Here is an 18,316-nt window from a genome sequence, read left to right as displayed (position 1 = left end):
TCCCAACACCAGAGGCAGGGGGTGGAGAGGGTGGGCAGACGATGGGGCACACTCCCCACAGTACCACAAGTGCAGCTGGCTCTGTATCTTACCGTGATGCGTGACTCATCCCGTCCCAGAGAGCTGAAACCTCACCTGGGGCTGAAGATTTCCTTCTTGTTTCCCACTAAGGCAGCTGTGAGGCCTCATGCCCGGCAAGCACAAGCAGGGAGAAGCTCAGCTCCCGTGCTTCCCTTGTGCATACTCTCAAACCAGGGGGCTCCCTTCCCTGGGGGTGGCATGACCCCTGTGGGGCTCAGGGTTAGTGCTTGCCTGGGCAGTGCCCTGCAAGGACCAGGGTTGTTGGGACCTGTGGAGGTGTCCTGGAATGTCTCGTGATCTGGCCAGCTGTTGAGTGGCATTTGGGAACCAGGCTGGTATGCACAGGCGAGGAGCTGGGGTCAGGGTCAGCCCTACACGTTTTGGTCAGTGTCAATGTAGAGGAACCAACATGCTTTGGGGCTGAGCCCTGTGGGAGACGGGGAACCCCAAGTCTGGGCTGTGAGAATGACTAGTGGCTGGGCTGCCAGCCTTGCAGGCTTTAAGAAGGGTGTACAGCCTTTCGGGATGTTCCCGGAGGGACTGGCGTGCAGCAGCGCGGGGGTGTGTGCGTGAGTCACTCACACCTGGTGCTCTCGCTCTGCAGAGGCAGCCCCGTCCCGCGCCGGGGGCCGCAGATTCCTTACCTGGCCCTGGTATGCGGAGGGAAGCTGGGAAACACCGCGGAGGGGGAGACACTCTGGTTTTGGGGACCCAGCACCCCTGCGCGCCCCACTCCAGTGCAAATGTAAGGGGAATGCTGCTGGCAAGATGGTCAAGATGCTGCTGGGCTCTCCATGGGCGATTGGGGTTTGGGGACCACCCCAAACTAGTGCCTGCCCCAGTCCTGAGAGCCGAGATGGTGGGCAGAGCCCCCGGCATGGCTGTGAAGTGTCGCTGCCTGCGGTGCCCGCTGGGCGATGCTCGCCCCAGCGCTGCCCCCGTTGGCCAGGGTGACCCCCAGCCGCCCGTGCCCTGTCTCCGGCACCGCGCCCGTGGGGCTGCTCCACCAGCTCCGGGCCCGGGGCCAGCCACAGAGCCCTTGGCAGGCCCCTCCGCTCCCTGTTTAACGAAGCCCCTTGTCTAATTGGGACAGGCCGCCTTGTCTTCATTAAACGGGCTCTGGCGGGAGGAGGGTTTGGGGATGGTCCTGACCTGAGGATGCTGGACTCACGGCCGGACCCACAGGGCTGGGGCAGGCAGGGGGAAACCTATGGCCACGGCGACCTTCGGAACCCGCCCGCCAGGTTTGGCGGCCAGGGCTGGGGTCTAAGGAGAGGAAGGCTAATGAAGAGGAGGGGATGCACTGCTTGCTGTGCCTTTAAGAAGAGCGAGGGCACCGCCGCTCCTCCCCTGCCTGGGAACAGCGTGTGCCTGGGAAAGTTGCCTGCAGCCGACCCTGGAGCATCTTTGCTCGGTGGCCGGTGGCCCTGCCCCGGGCCCCCAGCTGTGAGGTGGCCGTGGGCCCCAGCAATCCCCACTGTTGCTCCCCTTGCTGCCCGCAAGAAGATGCCCCTGGACCTGTCCATTGCCCTGCCAGGAGCCGGAGGGGAGCTCCTGGGCCAGTGGCCAGGAGGACACAGGTACGTGGGGCGCTGGGGACAGGGGAATGCAGGGTGGTCAGGGGGACAGAGGGCAGGTGGCATGGGGTGCATGGCAGGTTCCTTGAGCCAGGGTCAACCCCAGGTGAGCACAGGCACCAGTGGGGAGGATGGGGTGCTGTGTGATGTGCCCCAAGGAGCAGTGCGGTCCCACAGGTGCCCTGGGTTTGAGGAGCACCCTGAGGGTCAGGGGTGCACCCTGGACTGAGGTGGAGCCTCAGAGGACTGTTCCACCAGTCACAGGATGGGCAGGAAGTGAGACCAGGGCAATACGAGGTCCCTGCCTGCCTTGCTGGGCATCTTCTCCCTTTCGCCTCCTCCCAGCAACTGCAGCCTCATCACCAGTGGCTTTCCAGCCAGTTTCTCCAGCTCTGGGATAGGTCTCAGCCACAAGCCTGCTGTGGTAGCTGCTGTGAGATGGTGTTTTGAGGAGAGCAGGATGATGTCTCACAGCTGGTTCCAGCGAGTCCCCGTACTAGAACCATGGGTGGCTAGGGTCCCACATGATGGGTACCCTGAGCCATGGGTGCAGGAAAGGTCCTGGACGAGGCCTGGCTGTCCTGCAGCCTCATGGGAGCTGCGCTGGCATGGGGACCAGCCCTTCACCACCAGTGTCCTTCCCACGGCTATTGCTCAGAGCCAGGCTTTAACCCAGATGGTGCCAGGGCTCAAATTGCTGTGGCAGCTCTATCCAGCTCTGCTTGGGGCCAGGCCCCAGGTCTCCAGGACACATTCCCCTGAGATGGATGGATGGATGGATGGATGGATGGATGGATGGATGGATGTGGGTGGCCAGCTCCTGGCTGGCAGGTGCCAGAGCTCCTCACCTTCCTGGAAGATGTCGATGCTGGGAGGAAAACTGCCTTGAGCCTTACTGGAGCCCACTCAGCCCCTCACGGAGGTCTCGGTGGTAAACCCAGCAGCAACCCTTCCCGGGTGTCCAGCCCTCTCCTGCTTCATCCCTATCCCGGAGCCGCTGCGCGTCGTGCAGCCGCGGGGCAGCCCGGGGTGGCACTTGAGGGGGAAGAGCCCGAGGAGCTGCTTTCTTTCCTTCCTTCCCTCTCTGGGAGCGGGTAGGAAAAGCCCTTTGGGGGGCCGGGCTGGGCGGGGGCCGCGCCGCTCCGCTCCCCCCCCGGACCGTGCTCCGGGCCGCCCTCCATAAAGGGGCGGGAGCGCCGGGGGCCGGTGCGCGCCGGCACCGCCTGCGCCCGGCTCGGCTCGGCACGGAGCGGCTCGGAGCGCTGCGGGACGGAGCGGCCCCGCGGGGCGGCGGGTGAGCGCGGGGCTGTGGCGGGGGTCCCGCCGCGGGTGGGGGGCACTGCGGGGCAGGACCGAGCCTTTGCGCGGGCACCCGTGGGCACTTGCCCACCCTCCCGCGGCGGGGCTCGCACCGCCTGGGCCGGGCTGTGCTTGGGCTGGGACCCGGCATAGCCATCGCGGGGGATCGGGCCCGGTGCCCTTCGCCCGCGGCGGAGCAGGAGGCTGGCAGGCAGGGCTGCCCACGCTGGCTCCCCGCTGCCTTAGAGCACCTTCCTGGGGCGGGAGGAGCCCCTGCGGGCGGGGGGGCCGGGTGCAGGAGCGGCCGGGGTGCGCCGCTACCGCTGCCGTGGCGTGGGGCAGGGGAAGGGGTGGCGGAGGTAGAGACCGGGCTGGAGGGGGCCGGGAGCTCCCTGTACACCCCGCACCGCGGACAGCCCCACCGGCTGTTCATGGACCAGCTGCTGTCCGCCTGCCCCGGCCCGAAGCGGGGCTCTCCCTGCCCCGTGGGGTGCCTGGGACGGTACTGGCACCCTGCCATCCCAACGCTGCCAGGCGTTCTGACACGGGTGGTGCTGGGAATCTCCCGGACTGCTGTCCCCAGGGCGTGGGGCTGGTGTGAGACGATGGTGTGGCAGCATCCTCTCCTGCAGGCTCCCACGATGAGCAGCCAACTCCTGCTCCTGGCTGTGCTCCCGGCACTCCTGGGTCCTCCAGCTGCCATGGCACAGAAGAGGAGCCAAGGTGGGTGCTGAGCACTGGGTGCACACTGTGGGTGGGACAATAAGAGGGGTCCAGCATCAATGCGCCGCACTGCCAGTCTGTGCCCTGAGTGCTGTCACTGCTCTCCAGTAGTGTGCGAGGATGTGCTGGAGGCTGACATCGCCTTCCTGGTGGATGGCTCATCCAGCATCGGCAGGAACAACTTCCGTGCTGTCCGCACCTTCATGGACGAGCTGGTGGGGCCTTTTGTGCAGGTGGTGGGCGAGAAGGCAGTGCGCTTTGCTGTGGCACAGTACAGTGATGACCCACGGTGAGCCCAAGGGAGGGGGCGTGTGGGGTGCAGGGTGGCAGGGCTGGGACGTGACAGTGTCCCCTGCACTCCCCAGGGTGGAGTTCCCATTCTCCCAGCACAATGATGGCACAAGTGTCCGGAGGGCCATCCAGCAGCTGAGCTACAAGGGTGGCAACACACGGACTGGTGCTGGCTTCCGCTACATTGCTGACAACTTCTTCGGTCCCACGCAGCGCCGGCCTGGGGTCCCCCAGGTATGTGCAGAGCAGTGGCCCTGGCAACATGAGGAGAAGTGTCAGGTCCATGGGCCCCATGCTGGATCCCACAGTTCTTGCCTGGCCCCACAGATCTGTATCCTCATCACGGATGGCAAGTCCCAGGATGATGCTGAAGGGCCGGCATCAAAGCTGAAGAGCCAGGGTATCAAGGTCTTTGCCGTGGGTGAGCAAAGCTTCTGCGCCACGTGAAGGAGTCTTCTACTTGGTTCAGGTTCCTCCCTCACCCATCATCTCCCTCTGTGTAGGTATTAAGAATGCTGACCACAAGGAGCTGATCCGTGTGGCCTCGATGCCTACTGACGCCTTCTTCTTCTATGTCGGTGATTTCAAGCTGCTGGACACGCTGGTGCCGCTGATGACACGCAGGGTGTGCACGAGTGTCGGGGGCACCCTGCGCCTGCTGGGTATGGGCCCCCATCCTCCTCCCTGAGGGCCACAGGTGCTGATAGTGCTGGGTGCCAGACTGTGCACCCTTAGCATCCATCCACTCTCCCCAAAATGACCTCCTGGCTATCCCATCACATCGGGCACACATCTGTGCTGCCCCAGCAAGTCCTCCCCTCTGCTTCATGCACTGTGGAGCCAACAGCCCCTTTGCTACCCCACAGATGGGCCAAGCCACACTGGCCCCTCCAACCTGGAGATCCCAGAGCAGGGCCTTGACCAGCTACAGATCCGCTGGAGAGCAGCCAGCGGTCCCATCACCGGTTACCGGGTACAGTACGTGCCACTGACAGGGCTAGGGCAGCCGATCATGGCAGAGAGGCAGGAGGTGAGTGCCCCCACCTGACTGCTCAGAGTTCCAGGGGGTTCCTGGTGGCCCCAGGTGTGACCTGGGGAAGATGAGGGGGTGACACTGTTCCTGTCCAGGTGAGCGTGGGGCCACGGGACACAAGCACTGTGCTACGGGGACTGCGCATGGGGACAGAGTACCTGGTCACCGTCACTGCGCAGTATGCCAACAGCATCGGCGAGTCAGTGTCTGGCCGAGCACGGACCCGTGAGTGTCCATGTCCGTAGGGACAGGGGTGAGTGCAGGCACTGGGTGCCCACAGCACATGGAGCTGGGGACTCATCCCTGCTTCTGTGTGCCTCCAGAAAGCCGTGCTGGCTCCACGCTGGATTTTCGTGTGGTGGAGACTGGACCAACGTTCTTGCGGCTGGCCTGGCAGCCTGGTCCTGAGCCCCCCCAGGGCTACAGCCTCAGCTACGCTGTGCAAGGTGAGGGGACGGTCCCTGCGGGGGTCGGTGCTCCCGGACACCGTGCCTTTGTGCAGCCCCACGGGCACAGGGGCGCATGGGTGAGGGTTAATGCAGGGATGCATGCCCAGAGTGCTGTGGGTGTGTACACACCCACCTTCACCACGGCAGCCGGCACGCGTGCGCTGGGCGTGTGTGCAGAGGTGCGGAGGCAGCCTGTGTATTCCCACACCCGGAGGCTTCATGAGCAAGGCTCAGGGGGTGTGCTTGGGTGTGCACAATGGCTGGGAGCCTGGCGTGTGCCCCCATGGCTGCTGCACGTAGAGGGCAGGCAGCAGACCCCCATCCCAGCCAGGGACAGGGCTGGAGCAGCACACCTGGCAGCCCCACCCTGGCCTCAGGCTCTCCAGGGGGTGCCCCTACCCTGGCTCATGTCCCAGCCTCTCGTGGTGCTCCCCACCCCTGGCACTGACTGGCATCCTCAGGGCAGGGTGCAGGCCCGCAGACACCCCTTCCCTGCCGGGTCTGGTGTGTGCCATGTCCCTGTGCCCACCCACACCCCTCCAGGAGCACCCCAAAGAGAGGAGAAGAGCCTGGCGGCCAGTGCACAGTCAGCCACACTCAGCAACCTGCGGCCCGACACTGAGTACGTGGTGATGCTCCAGCCCCGCTATGCACAGCAGCCCGCTGTCCCTGCCACCCTCACTGCCCGGACACGTAAGTACTGTGCCCAGCCCTGGGCCCAGCTGGGGTTAGGAACGGGTTCCCAGCACATGGATGCTTCCCTCCAGTCACTGTGCCCCATTGGGATGGGGCTGCCTGGCCCATTGCTGCCTGTGGGAGCAGGATGGGGATGCAGGTGAGCATGGCTACAAGGTGATGCTCTGGGCCCCAAAAGTTGCTCCCAGGGCAGGGTGCAGCACTGTGCGCTCCCAATTTCCTTTGCAGCCTTCTGGGAGTGTTTCCACCAGAGCTTTCCTCCCATGACGTAAAAAACGTTGACTGAAAAAATGCAGGGTGTGAGTACAGCGCTCTGCAGGAGGAAAGTGTGGTTTCCCCCACGGCAGAGGCTGCTGGAAAGCATCTCTGGGTAGGACTGGGGGTGAGGCCCCAGGGCAACACCTTTGCAAGCATCAGATTTTGGCAAACCAATTCCTTGAGCTGCCCCAGGCAGTCTTAACCCACAGAAAGTATTTAAGGCATTAAGAGGAAGACATTTGAGCTCCAGTTTGCATGAGTTTGATGCTTTGAAGGAGCCACCTGAGCTCGGGCTGCACTCAGTGACCTCAGTGTGGTTAGCATCCGTGAGCAGGGGCAAAGGGGCTTCCTGGAGAAGGCAGTTTGCAGGTGAAGGTGCTGCCCCCTGCCCCATTCTCCTGTGGGAGATGGACAGTCACCTCACTTCCACAGGGCACCTGGTGGGCGTGCAGCACTTGACTGTCCACAATGTCTCAGCACAAAGCATGCTGCTGGCCTGGCAGTCTGTCAGTGGTGCTACCGGCTACCGGCTCTCCTGGGCGACCCTCACAGGTAGGTGCCTCTCCCAGAGCTTGTGCCCCTTCTGCTGGTGGCCCCTGTAAGGAAGGACAGGAGGGAGTTGGTGGCACCTGCTGCCTGAACCCCCCAAGGGACTGCTGCACTGGCTCCCACAGGGCAGGACAGGCACAGGGTGGACCTGGATGCTGGGCAGATGTCACATGCACTGGTGGGGCTGCAGCCCAACACCCACTACGTGGTGTTGGTGGCCCCACTCTTCGGGCAGCTGGAGGGGCCCACAGCCACTGTGCGGCAGAGGACAGGTAGGTGTTGGGTACAGGTGATGCCATCTTGCTGCTGTGCATGGGAGCAGGCAGGGACCAGCCCTCATAGCCCCTACTCTGCCATGTGCTGGGTGGCTGGCAGCAGAGTGGCACAGGGCCCATGGGGTCCCTCTTGCAGAGGCAGGTACAGACCAGACGCTGCAGACCAACATCCTGGGCCCCACATCCATCCAGGTGCTCTGGACCAGTGCCCGTGATGCTCGTGGCTACCGTCTGGAGTGGAAGAGAGCCACAGGTGGGCTCAGGGTGCCTGTTGCCCCTCTGGGCCCTCCATGCCAGCAGCTGGCTGTGACCCTTCCCTTCCTGCAGGACCAGAGCCCCCCAGAATGGTGTCTCTCCCCAGCAGCACCAATACCTACCAGCTGACGGGGCTGAAGCCGGGCACTGAGTACCGCATCACCCTCTACACGCTCTACGATGGTGGGGAGGTGGCCACCCCCGTCACCACCTTTCAGACAGGTGAGTGCTGCTGTGGGTCCCCTGAGTTGTCCCCCACTGTCCCAAGCTTTTGGCATGGAGGGATGTCTTGCGGGGCGTTGCTCAGCCTGAGACTGCCTTGGCCATGAGACCCCCCCAGCTGTCTGGTCACAGCCCAGGATGAGTATGGGGGCCATGCTGTCCAGGCTGTGCCGCTCCAGCCATGCCTCACATGTCCCCTCACAGGCGTGGAGGCACCCGTGGGTGCTGTGTCGGACCTGCGGCTCGTGGAGGAATCGGGCAGGCGGGTACGGCTGAGCTGGACCGGTGTCCCCGGTGCCACCGAGTACAAAGTGGTGGTGCGCAACAACCAGGGTGAGTCTGTGGGCAGGGGCACGGGTGGCACCTGGGGGACCCTGACCAGCTGACACCGAGTGACCACACTGCCCTGCTCCTGGCAGATGGCACGGAGAGGACGAGGCGCATCCCAGGCAGCCAGACAGGGCTGGAGCTTGGTGACCTCCGGGAGGGCATCACCTACCTGGTGCGTGTCTCGGCGCTGGCAGGCAGTCGGGAGGGCAATGCTGCCACGCTCACCGTCCGCCTCAGTAAGTCCACATCAGGGTTTGGCGCCAGGAGTCCTGGTACTGCATGTTCCCACTCTGGCATGCATCTGTCGTCTATCCCCCCGCAAGCCCTTGGGGGGGCAGTGTGGCTGTGGGGTCCCTTTGGACTCCCCACGGTGACGCTGTGGTGCTGTGGGGTGGTGCAGAGTATCCAGAGGTGGGCAGCGTTTCGGAGCTGCAGGTGATGGAGGCCGGTCCCAGCCAGCTGCGGGTCACCTGGCGAGGGCTGCCGGGCGCCGGGGGCTACCTGCTGACGTGGCAAGGCAGTGACGGTGAGTGTATGGACCATGGGATGCTGTGGTGGCAGTGCTGGAGCCCTTCCTATCCCAGCCATCTGTCTTAGGACTCAAGAAATCTCGCTTCCTCCCTGCCGACCCCACCACCTTCACCATCGAGGGGCTGCACGCCAACATTGTCTACACTGTCAGTGTGTCAGCCATTGTGGATGGCCGTGAGGGCAGCCCTGTCACTGCCACGGGACGGATAGGTGAGGTGACCCCTGCCTGACAGTGCTGTCTGGTGCCATTTGCTGGGAACCTTGGTGACAATGGCCCTCTTGGTGTCACAGTGCCTGAGCAGGTGGGGAAGGTGACCCAGCTGGAGGTGCAGGCATCCAGGAGCAACGTTGCCCGAGTCACCTGGGTCGGTGTGCCGGGAGCCACTGCCTACCGTGTGATGTGGAGCCGCAGGGACGGTACTGTGGGACGGGGATGGGGGCAGGCTGTGAGGGCAGCAGGGCGGGGGGCCTGATGCCACAGTCTTTGGCAGGGGGGTTGGAGAATAGCCGGCGAGTTCCTGGCCACACCAATTCCTTTGACATCCCCAACCTGGAGGGAGGCGTCTCCTACACTGTGAAGGTGGCAGCACTCATTGGCAACCGGGAGGGCAACCCCGTCTCCATTGTTGTCACCACCCGTGAGTGCTGGGGCAGGGGGCATCACCCCAGGGTGGCACTGGGCACTCCTGCCCCTAATGCCTGCTCCTCTGCCCTGCAGCAGAGGCAGCCCCCCTACGCCCCGTCAGTGGCTTCCAGGTGACGGAGGCCTCGGAGCACCGCCTGCGCCTGACCTGGCTGCCAGTGGCTGGCAGCACTGGGTACCGCCTGCTCTGGCGCCTGGCTGAAGGTGAGCAGAGCTGGCCGGCACTCCTGCATCCTTGCAAGCCCTCACCCGCACCCCCTCACCCCTCTCTGCCCCTGCCAGGGGGGCCCCAGCGCAGCCAGCAGCTCCCAGCCACCTCCAGCACCTATGACCTGTCGGGACTGGAGCCGGGCCGGCGCTACCACATCAGCATCACTAGCCTGGCTGGCAGCCGGGAGAGCGAGCCAGCCACCATCACTGCCATCACCGGTGAGGGATTGCTTGGGGCCAAGGCAGCATCCCCCTGACACATGGCTTGAGCCCAGAGGGGCACCCAGGGACTGGACTGTCCCAGCATTGGGCTGGGGAGGGAGCTGGGAGCAGGTTGGGGGCTGCCCCATGTAGCTGGGACAACCTTTCCTCCCCCTTGGTAGGTGACTCAGGCCACATCACCAGCCTGCGGGTGACAGAGGTGCAGAGAGATTCGGTGACGCTCACCTGGACCCCAGTCCCTGGTGCCTCCGGCTACGCCCTCTCCTGGAGCCCTCCTGCAGGTGAGACGAGTGGGTGGCCCCGGGACGGCGGGCAGCATCCCCGCAGGGCCTTGCTGATCCCTCTGACTGTCCCCTGGGTGGCAGCTGGTGGGGAGAAGGGGCGGACGCTGCCCAGCACTGCCAGCTCCCAGCAGGTCTCTGGGCTGCGCCTGGGCCAGCGCTACACCTTCTCCCTCCGCCCGCTCCTGGGGAGCGCACCGGGTGCCGAGGCGTCCGTCAGTGAGCGCACAGGTACTGTGGGGTCACTGCAGGGCTGGGCTGGGCTCGTCTCCACTCTGGTGGTGGCTTCACTCCTTCCCTGCCTGCAGTCTGCAGGGATGCCCTCGGTGACGTTGTCTTCCTGGTACACGGCACCCGCGACAGCTCCTCTGGTGCCGATGCTGTCCGCACCCTCCTCTCCAACACCGTGTCCGCCCTGGGGCGCCTGGGCCCCGAGGGCACACAGGTAGGCTGCTGCCACAGCACTGGGGCACGGGGGGCATGGGTGGGCTGTGGTGCCCACTGCTCCCCTGCACCCTCGCAGGTGGCCCTGGCCACATACAGCTACCGCAGCCTGCCCTGGCTGCTCCTCAACCGCTCCAGTGACCTGCTGGCCGTGCTGGAACAGATCCGCACCATGCGCTATGAGGAGCCCAGCGGCAACGCCATTGGTGAGGGGCAGCACTAGGAGCTGGGGCAGCGGCTTCTGGGATCCTGCTGACTGTCCCTTTTTCCTTCTCCCTCTCTAGGGGCAGCCATCACCTTTGCCAGGACCTACCTGCTGAGTCCTGGAGCAGGGCGCCGCCCCGGGGTGCCAGCAGTGCTGGTGGTTCTGGCTGACGGCCCCTCCGGGGATGATGCCATCACTGCGGCCAGGGATGTCAAGGCTGGGGGTGAGGATGAATGGGGTCTCATCAGGGTGTGCAGGGAGTTCTGTGGGGTGCTGAGGGTGCTCTCGGCTCAGGGGTCCAGGTGCTGGCAGTGGGCATGGAGGGGGCAGACCGGGAGCAGCTCCGGCGCATGGTCACCAGTGAGGACCCGCAGTACATCTACCATGGCAGCAGCCTGGCAGAGCTGGAGGGAGAGCTCACCGATGACCTCTGCACCATCATCTCCACCAGGGTAAGGGCCAGAGTACCTCAGGGGTGTGGAGGGGGAGCAGCCCCAATAAGCCAGGGGGTTCTCTTATCCCTGGGTTCACACAGGCTTGTCTTTTCTTGCCAGCCAGAGCCAAAGCCGAAGCCCTGCCCTGTGCAGTGCCCCAAGGTGAGCCTCCCCATGCTATGCCATGACATGGTGTGCCACAGGTGCTCAGCATGGGTCAGGGACCCCCAGTTGCCAATGGCAGAGGCCCAGTGGGGAGTCAAGTACAAGGGTGCCAACCCCTAACCCCTTCCCTCTGTCCCCTTGCAGGGCGAGAAGGGAGACCGCGGTGAGGCAGTGAGTGCTTTGGTGACTCCCTGCCACCGGCTGGTGGCTTTGGGCAGTCTGCATCCCCCAAACCATGCCAACACCAGCTCACAGGGGATGCTCACCACTGGCTTTGTCTCTGCAGGGACTGCAAGGACGTATGGGACCACCGGGTCCCCCTGGTCAGCCGGTAATATCCTGATGAGGGGGCAAAAGAGGGGCAGCTCCCCAGAGAGGGCAGTGATGTGCTCCCCATGTCCTCATGTTCCCTTGTCCCTTTGTCCTGCTGGTGGGTGGGTGTGGGGCAAGGACGTGTCCAGCCCTTGCTACAGGGGTGGACAGGGAACACCTCTTGACCAGCACCTGCCACCCAACCTGTCCTCTCTGCTGTGTCTCCAGGGTCGCCATGGCCTTCCTGGGCCTCCAGGTATCCCAGGGCCACAGGGTCCACCAGGAGAGAGTGCTGAGCGCCCGGGCAAGAAGGGGGACAGGGTGAGTACCTCTGGCCCCTCACCCAGGCACCCCAGGATCCCTGGACACAGTCACCTGCCTCCCTGGGCCCTCTCACTGCCCCTTGTCCCTTCATTCTCCTCCACACCTATGCTTGAGGGGGAATCCTGCTGAAGAATCCCAGTCCAGCCCCATACTGTCCCCTCATACCCCAGCTCAGCACACAAGGGAAAGGCATCCTGGAACCCAAAGCTCTGCCTTGGGGCTGCCCTGGGCTCCCAGTGCTGGGACCAGCACTGCTTGGGGCACTGAAGGAGTCTGGCAGTCCTGGGGTACACCAGATGCTGGCATGATGCTCCTCTGTCCTGCAGGGATTCCCTGGAGCTGATGGGACGCCAGGAAGCCCAGGACGGCCTGGGAATCCTGGATCACCTGGGCAGCCAGTGAGTAAGGGTGTCCTTTGGGTTTGCTGCTTCACAATGGGCTCTTCCCATCACCCTGCCTGCTGCCTGAGCCAGCCTCTGCCTCCCTGTTCCCTGTGCTGGAGGAGTCTCAGCAGCTGGCAGGGTCACTGCTGTCTCTGGTGTGTGTATCCCAGGCAAAGTGTACTGTCTCTCCTTGCTTTGGCTGGAGCTCCCATGCCATGCCATGCCACCCCATTCCACTCCATCTCTTCCCATCCTCACTCCCCTGGCTGGCAGGGACGTGTTAACTTCCTGAGCTGTTGTTTTCCAGGGCATCCAGGGCATCCCTGGTCCTCGAGGGGATCCTGTGAGTATGGCCCCAGCCCTCCCCGGCCCTTCTCACACCCAACACCCCTCTCATTCTCATCTTCCCTTCCCAGGGGACACGGGGGCCCATGGGACTTACTGGCCCAAAGGGGGAGAAAGGTGAACCGGTAGGTGAAGGGCAGGGGGCTGCCCCACACTGGGGAGCACTGGGGACCCTGGTGGGCACATCTTGGCACCTGGCATATCCTGGCCCCAGGGTCTCCCCATCTCCCTGCCAGACTCCTGGCCTTGTGGCACTGTGGCCACAACAGGGCACATGGAGTCACTGATTTCTCCTCCCCCTCCTCATGCAGGGAGAGCCCAGGATGATCACGGATGGAGAACAGGGGCTGCCGGGCCGGAAAGGGGAGCCAGGTGTGCCGGTAGGTGTGGGAATATGGGTGTGAAGGGTCTCTTCCAGCTCCCCTAACCCATGCCACAGCCTCAGCTGATGGAGCACCTCCATCCTCCAGGGCAGCCCCGGCTCGCCTGGGATCCCCGGCCCACGAGGGCCCCTTGGTGATCCAGGCCCCCCCGGTCCACTCGGACCCATGGGGCTACCAGGACCTCCTGGAGAGTTTGTGAAGGTACATCTGCCCGGTGCTGCATGGGGATGGCTGGGGGGATGTGTGGGCAGATGGATGGGGGAGCAGCCAGCAGCTTGGAGCTGCTCCCCCGTGGACTCCTGATGGCCCTGCTTGTGGGCTGTGCCCCCCAGCAGCTGTGCCTGCACACACAGGCACATGCCTGAGCTGTTGCTGGCACTGGGCAGTGTGGGGCGAGGCACATGGCATGCACACACGCTAATGCCACTGATGATGGGCTCTACACAGCCTGTTCCTCTTCTATTCAAGGAGGGCACGGGGACAGCCCAGAACTGCCCTTATTTGCTTTTTTTGCCCTTGCAGGGAGAAAAGGGTGACCGAGGGGAAAGGGTGAGCGGCTTTGCATTTCCCTGACTCCTCTTCCCTCCTGGACGGAGGTCCCTTGAGTGTCCAAGGGTGCTGTAGCCCCTCAGAGTGCTGGGGAGGACTGAGCCCTCAGGGCAACCACACAGGAGCTGACACTTGTCTCTGCAGGGCCCCCCTGGACTCGTGGATGGGGCAGCACCTCGAGGGGAGCCTGGACCCCCAGTGAGTCCAGCCCCTAGGCCAACAGGGTTGGCAGAGGGGATCAGGGCTGCAATGGCTGTGTGTGCCCAGGGCTGAGTTGCATCCCCAGGGGCTGAGATGTTCTCTCTTACAGGGCCTGCCTGGGGACCCCGGGCCTCGGGGACCTGCTGGTCCCCCTGGCCTGAAGGGAGAGAAGGTAAGAAGGTGGCAGGGATGCTCCCCACTGGGGCCAGACCTCACACCACTCTCCAGTGGAGATTCCCATGGCATGGGCATCCCCATGTCATGAGCATGGCTATCACCTTTCCTAATCCCTAGGGTGATGGCACAGAAGGTTTTCCAGGGTCACCTGGCCGCCCTGGAGACCCAGGAGACAGGGTGAGTTTCCTGAGAGGAGGTAAGACAGGCAGGAGCTGGCCATGCCAAGAGCCAAGCCCCGAGGGCACATTGGAGGGCTCCTGCTTTGGACAGCCTGGGCATTTGCCTTGTCACACCACAGGTGACAACGTCTCCATCCTTCTTTGCAGGGTCCTCGTGGACCACCAGGGGAGCAGGGCAGGAAGGTGAGTGGTGCAGGGACCGAAGGGACACTCTTGCCATGCCTTTGGCAGGGAGAAAAGGGTTCTGCTCCAGGACCCAGGATGTCCCTCAAAGGTCCTGCTGCCCCTGACCCTGTTTCTCCTACACCAGGGAGACCGTGGGGCACCAGGAGAGCTGGGAGAGACAGGCGAGAAGGTGAGATGGTGCCAGAGCAGACCAGCACTGGCAGGTCCTGGTGTCCCTGAGACCTGGTGGTGGCTGTGCCTGGGGCTTGCTGTCTCAACCCAATGGGCTTGGATGGGATTCAGGGCTGAATCACGAAGAGTTCTGGGGCAGTGTGTGGGGTGGGGGCAGTGTGATGTAGAGGGAGGAAGGCTCCCTGAAACCCTCCTCTTCTTTGCTCTGCAGGGAGACCGTGGTGTGCCGGGCCCCGAGGGTGAGAAGGTAGGTGTGCTGTGGGGCAGCTGTGGCACGGTGGAGTGAAGCCTAATCTGCCCTGGAGCAGCCACCCTGGCAGGGCCTGGCAGGATGCCCACGACACCTTCCTCTCCCTCCTGTCCTGCAGGGTGAGACGGGAGCCCCAGGGCGCCCAGGGCCATCGGGCAGAGAGGTGAGTCAGGGTAGCAGGTGTGGTGCTGTGGAGCTGGGAGCTGCCATGCCCCATGTTCCCAAGCACTGCCAGCTCCCTGAGGTCTCTAATCTTGCCACAGGGAGCTCCAGGACCGGCTGGCCCTCGGGGGGAGAAGGTGAGAGCAAAGTGGGGTTCCAGTGGGGTGGCAGGGGTCTGTTGGGGAAGGGACTGGCAGTGACACCTGTCTCTGCAGGGCGATCCAGGACCACCCGGCAAGCCAGTAAGTGATGCTGCCCAGCGGGTCCACCTCTGCCTGCCCCAGCCCCAGAACGGGGAGCCATGGGCAGTGCCCAGCATGGTCTCCTCTGCTTCTCCCCCAGGCTCCCAGCGTGGCCGGTGTTGGAGGAGAGAAGGTAACCCTGGCCCTGCTGTGCCCTCCACCCTCTGGGCATGGCCATGGGCTGGGGAGGGGGATTGCACAACTGGGCAATGAGCTGCACAGTTGGGCTCATCCTGGCCCCAGGCCTGGTTGTCCACAGATTCAGTGGGGAAAAAAATGGGTGGTTTGGGGTGCTGATTTTGTCTGCTCCAGGGTGACAGAGGTTTCCCAGGACCAGAAGGACCTCCTGGCCCCAAGGGTGACACAGGAGATAAAGGTGCTCGCGTGAGTACTGCCTTGAGGATAGGAAGCACAGAGCACATGGCACAGCCCTCCCCAGACTCACAGTGCCTGTGCCATTGCTCCATGCTACATCCTTTCATGTCTAGGGTCCCCCTGGCCTGAGCATCCCAGGGCCAGCCGGCCCCAAAGGCGAGCAGGGCGATCGGGTGAGTCTGGGGGCACCCTGGGGGCACCAGCTCATGGGCCTGGTCCCTCCCCTGTCAAGGAGTCACCGAGGTTCCCAGTGACACATGCTCTTCCTCTCCAACAATCAGGGTATCATTGGCCTCACAGGCAGGAGTGGCCCAAAGGTAATGTCACTGCCCTTCCATCCATCTGTACGTCCATCTGTCTGTCTGTCCGGCTCTGGAGAGGCTGTCCCTGCAGGCTGTGCCCCTTCTCCCCCCAGCAGCCCCTGTGCTGCCCCCACGCTGCCCTGACTGTTGCCCCTTCCTTTGCCCAGGGTGACCCAGGAGAGCCAGGGGAGAAGGGGGAGCCAGGCCGAGCAGGCGCCCCAGGGCAGATCGGGATGCGAGGCAAGGAGGTAGTGTGGGACAAGGGGCCATGGGGCACTGTGGCCCCGAGGAGAGGTGGGGCTGGCAAGGAGCAGGGGGATGCTGGTGACTTGTGCTTTTCTCCCCTGGCTGGTGCCCACTGACTTGTGCCACAGGGAGAGCGAGGAGAGAAAGGTGACGAAGGCACCCCGGTAAGTGAGGGTCCCCAGGACCACTGCCCCTCTTCCCACTGCCCCTCTTCCCACTGCCCCCACTCGCCCCCTTTTTCCCCACAGGGTGAAGCGGGTCTGCCTGGCAAGCCTGGAGACAGGGGTCCCCGGGTAAGTGCAGGGCTGCCGGGCACCCTGGGGCAGGAGAGAGACCCATGGCCTCCGGGTGGCTCCTGCTAATGCTCATCTTCCCTTTGCCCTCCACCCAGGGCCTGCCTGGCTACCGTGGCCCCCCTGGGGAGAAGGGTGACTTGGGGGACCCAGGACCTGAAGGCAGGAATGTGAGTACCCCCCCTTGTATGTACCCACTGCTCCATGGACACCCACCACCCCTCACACTCCATTGCCCTGCACCCACCCTTACCCCAGGGGTACGCCCCACCCCACAGGACCCACACCCCGTGGGTCCCCCATTCCCTCCCCCTCTGACTCCACCCCTCTTTCCTGCAGGGCAGCCCTGGAGCACCAGGGAGCAAGGGTGACCGTGGGGACCCGGTGAGTGACACTGGGCCACGTGTGGCCCCCCAACCCCGGAGCCAGCTGTGCCCTCCCCTGGGCTGCACCAGCTCCCCTTAACCTGCTTTCCTTGCCCTTCTTTCAGGGGCCTCCTGGACCCCCAGGAAGAACTGTACGTTCTGTCTCCCTCTTCTCCCTGCCCATGGGCTGGTGTCCAGCCCCATGTGTTCCAACAGCTCCTCTCTGCCCCACAGGTCGATGTTGGGCTCGGAGGAGCTGGGGAAAAGGGGGAGAAGGTAATGAGTGAGTCCCTGGCATGCTGTGGTGGGCTACCCTCTGCTGTCCTCTGGGCTCTGCCTGGGCACTGGGATCATTGTCCATCAAGCCCTCCCTGCCCAAAACAGCCTCTGCCATGTGCAGCTGATGTGCACCACGACTGAGAGGCACATGGGATCCAGGGACACATGGGCTGACACTCCTGCTGGTGCTGGGAGGAGGCCCTGTAGGGCTGAGGTCTCCAAAAGAATTGGTGTGCTCCTGGCTCCCCAGCCCCACAGGGGTCCCACGGCAGCACCCTACACTCTGGGCATTCTGCTTTTACAAACCAGCTTAGGCTCAGGACAGTTTTGGCCACAGGCAGTGCTCTGTGCTGGGTGGCATTGTGGTCCCCAGCTGTGGCTGAGCTGGCTCCTGGCTCAGCAGTGCTGCTTGGTGCCTTCCTTCTGCAACCACACTCTGGCCTCCACTCCCCCAACGGGAGCTGCATCGAGCCCAGTCACCTCTTTTTCAGCCTGTGCCTCTTCTTTTGAGACCTTTTCTATCACCTCACCCCTAAACTACACAGCACCAGCACTGTGCACTCTGGCACAGGCTTGGCACAGCGCAGTGCCCTCTGACCGCTGTGCCCTTCCCTGGCAGGGGGACCCTGGCGACCCTGGCGAGGATGGTGCCAAGGGCGCCCGGGGTGATGCTGGCTCCCCTGGAGTGCCTGGAGAGAGGGTAGGTGCTGGGTCCCTGGTGTGGGAGGCACTGGGACAGCACAATGGGGGATGTTCTGCAGGGGGTCCTGGTGTACAGGGACTGCCTGCAGAGCACCCAGGATCCCCTCCTTTCCCCCCATGCCCCACTGCTGAGCATGTCTCTCTCTTGCAGGGTGTGGAGGGCCCCCGTGGCGCCCCTGGCACACGGGTAAGCGTCCCGTTTCCTGTGGGGGTCTGAACGGGGGACCCGTGCCCTGTGCATCTTCTGTTAATGGGAGATGATGCTCACTTTCTCTTCTCACCCCGTAGGGTGACCCTGGGGACCGAGGCCTGCCAGGAGAGAAGGTGAGGGGACTGGGGGCTAAGGGCTGCCTCACAGCACCCCCATCCCACCCAAAACTCCAACTGTCCTGCCCTGCTCTCTTACAGGGGGACCGTGGCCCACCAGGGCTGGATGGCCGCAACGGGCTGGAAGGCAAACCTGGGCCCCCAGGGCCTGCTGGGCTGCGGGTGAGTGTGGTCCAAGGTGGGGGAAATGTCTGTCCCTGGGTGCCACGTGGGATGGAGGGATGATGGGGTGGGAGGAGCTGTCCCCCTGCACACCCTCTGCTCCAGGCTGGGGATGCTCTCAAGGGGGGGCCTTTGGCAGGATGGGAATGTCCCTGTCCTCACCTCCTCCTTGTTTGCAGGGGGACCCAGGAAAGCAGGGAGATCCTGGCCGGGATGTAAGTACCTCTG

General features: G+C 64.0%; 1 protein-coding gene across 12 annotated transcripts in view; it reads left to right on the top strand.

Annotated features, from left to right (window-relative positions):
* Positions 1–1,261: 1,261 nt before the first annotated feature.
* The window catches only part of COL7A1 (collagen type VII alpha 1 chain), a 31,432-nt gene continuing 14,377 nt past the window's right edge, over positions 1,262–18,316 (top strand). For 8 of the 12 annotated variants that reach the window (XM_048315627.1, XM_048315625.1, XM_048315624.1 and 5 more), the window contains exons 1-63: positions 1,265–1,661; positions 3,590–3,680; positions 3,789–3,969; positions 4,046–4,205; positions 4,299–4,392; positions 4,475–4,633; positions 4,838–5,001; positions 5,100–5,229; positions 5,328–5,450; positions 5,997–6,146; positions 6,840–6,959; positions 7,082–7,228; positions 7,368–7,484; positions 7,559–7,708; positions 7,913–8,041; positions 8,128–8,274; positions 8,439–8,564; positions 8,636–8,779; positions 8,861–8,986; positions 9,061–9,207; positions 9,288–9,416; positions 9,495–9,641; positions 9,806–9,925; positions 10,010–10,156; positions 10,234–10,370; positions 10,449–10,575; positions 10,654–10,797; positions 10,869–11,026; positions 11,129–11,170; positions 11,318–11,344; positions 11,460–11,504; positions 11,714–11,806; positions 12,136–12,207; positions 12,500–12,535; positions 12,609–12,662; positions 12,849–12,917; positions 13,008–13,121; positions 13,443–13,469; positions 13,614–13,667; positions 13,780–13,842; positions 13,965–14,024; positions 14,174–14,209; positions 14,337–14,381; positions 14,595–14,630; positions 14,752–14,796; positions 14,897–14,932; positions 15,011–15,037; positions 15,138–15,170; positions 15,350–15,421; positions 15,526–15,585; positions 15,694–15,729; positions 15,882–15,962; positions 16,089–16,124; positions 16,209–16,253; positions 16,352–16,423; positions 16,593–16,637; positions 16,744–16,770; positions 16,853–16,894; positions 17,517–17,597; positions 17,751–17,786; positions 17,888–17,923; positions 18,008–18,088; positions 18,268–18,303. In XM_048315627.1, coding sequence (XP_048171584.1) covers positions 3,599–3,680; positions 3,789–3,969; positions 4,046–4,205; positions 4,299–4,392; positions 4,475–4,633; positions 4,838–5,001; positions 5,100–5,229; positions 5,328–5,450; positions 5,997–6,146; positions 6,840–6,959; positions 7,082–7,228; positions 7,368–7,484; positions 7,559–7,708; positions 7,913–8,041; positions 8,128–8,274; positions 8,439–8,564; positions 8,636–8,779; positions 8,861–8,986; positions 9,061–9,207; positions 9,288–9,416; positions 9,495–9,641; positions 9,806–9,925; positions 10,010–10,156; positions 10,234–10,370; positions 10,449–10,575; positions 10,654–10,797; positions 10,869–11,026; positions 11,129–11,170; positions 11,318–11,344; positions 11,460–11,504; positions 11,714–11,806; positions 12,136–12,207; positions 12,500–12,535; positions 12,609–12,662; positions 12,849–12,917; positions 13,008–13,121; positions 13,443–13,469; positions 13,614–13,667; positions 13,780–13,842; positions 13,965–14,024; positions 14,174–14,209; positions 14,337–14,381; positions 14,595–14,630; positions 14,752–14,796; positions 14,897–14,932; positions 15,011–15,037; positions 15,138–15,170; positions 15,350–15,421; positions 15,526–15,585; positions 15,694–15,729; positions 15,882–15,962; positions 16,089–16,124; positions 16,209–16,253; positions 16,352–16,423; positions 16,593–16,637; positions 16,744–16,770; positions 16,853–16,894; positions 17,517–17,597; positions 17,751–17,786; positions 17,888–17,923; positions 18,008–18,088; positions 18,268–18,303 — 5,505 coding nt within the window. In that variant the 5' untranslated portion in view covers positions 1,265–1,661; positions 3,590–3,598. Of the gene's footprint in view, positions 1,662–2,872; positions 2,953–3,589; positions 3,681–3,788; positions 3,970–4,045; positions 4,206–4,298; positions 4,393–4,474; positions 4,634–4,837; positions 5,002–5,099; positions 5,230–5,327; positions 5,451–5,996; positions 6,147–6,839; positions 6,960–7,081; positions 7,229–7,367; positions 7,485–7,558; positions 7,709–7,912; positions 8,042–8,127; positions 8,275–8,438; positions 8,565–8,635; positions 8,780–8,860; positions 8,987–9,060; positions 9,208–9,287; positions 9,417–9,494; positions 9,642–9,805; positions 9,926–10,009; positions 10,157–10,233; positions 10,371–10,448; positions 10,576–10,653; positions 10,798–10,868; positions 11,027–11,128; positions 11,171–11,317; positions 11,345–11,459; positions 11,505–11,713; positions 11,807–12,135; positions 12,208–12,499; positions 12,536–12,608; positions 12,663–12,848; positions 12,918–13,007; positions 13,122–13,442; positions 13,470–13,613; positions 13,668–13,779; positions 13,843–13,964; positions 14,025–14,173; positions 14,210–14,336; positions 14,382–14,594; positions 14,631–14,751; positions 14,797–14,896; positions 14,933–15,010; positions 15,038–15,137; positions 15,171–15,349; positions 15,422–15,525; positions 15,586–15,693; positions 15,730–15,881; positions 15,963–16,088; positions 16,125–16,208; positions 16,254–16,351; positions 16,424–16,592; positions 16,638–16,743; positions 16,771–16,852; positions 16,895–17,516; positions 17,598–17,750; positions 17,787–17,887; positions 17,924–18,007; positions 18,089–18,267; positions 18,304–18,316 lie in introns of those variants that run through there. The other 4 variants (XM_048315628.1, XM_048315620.1, XM_048315621.1 and 1 more) reach the window with 4 other exon arrangements.

The sequence above is a fragment of the Corvus hawaiiensis genome, chromosome 11 (genome assembly GCF_020740725.1).
Source record: "Corvus hawaiiensis isolate bCorHaw1 chromosome 11, bCorHaw1.pri.cur, whole genome shotgun sequence".
NCBI lineage: Eukaryota > Metazoa > Chordata > Aves > Passeriformes > Corvidae > Corvus > Corvus hawaiiensis.
This window is presented reverse-complemented; position numbering and strand designations above follow the sequence as displayed.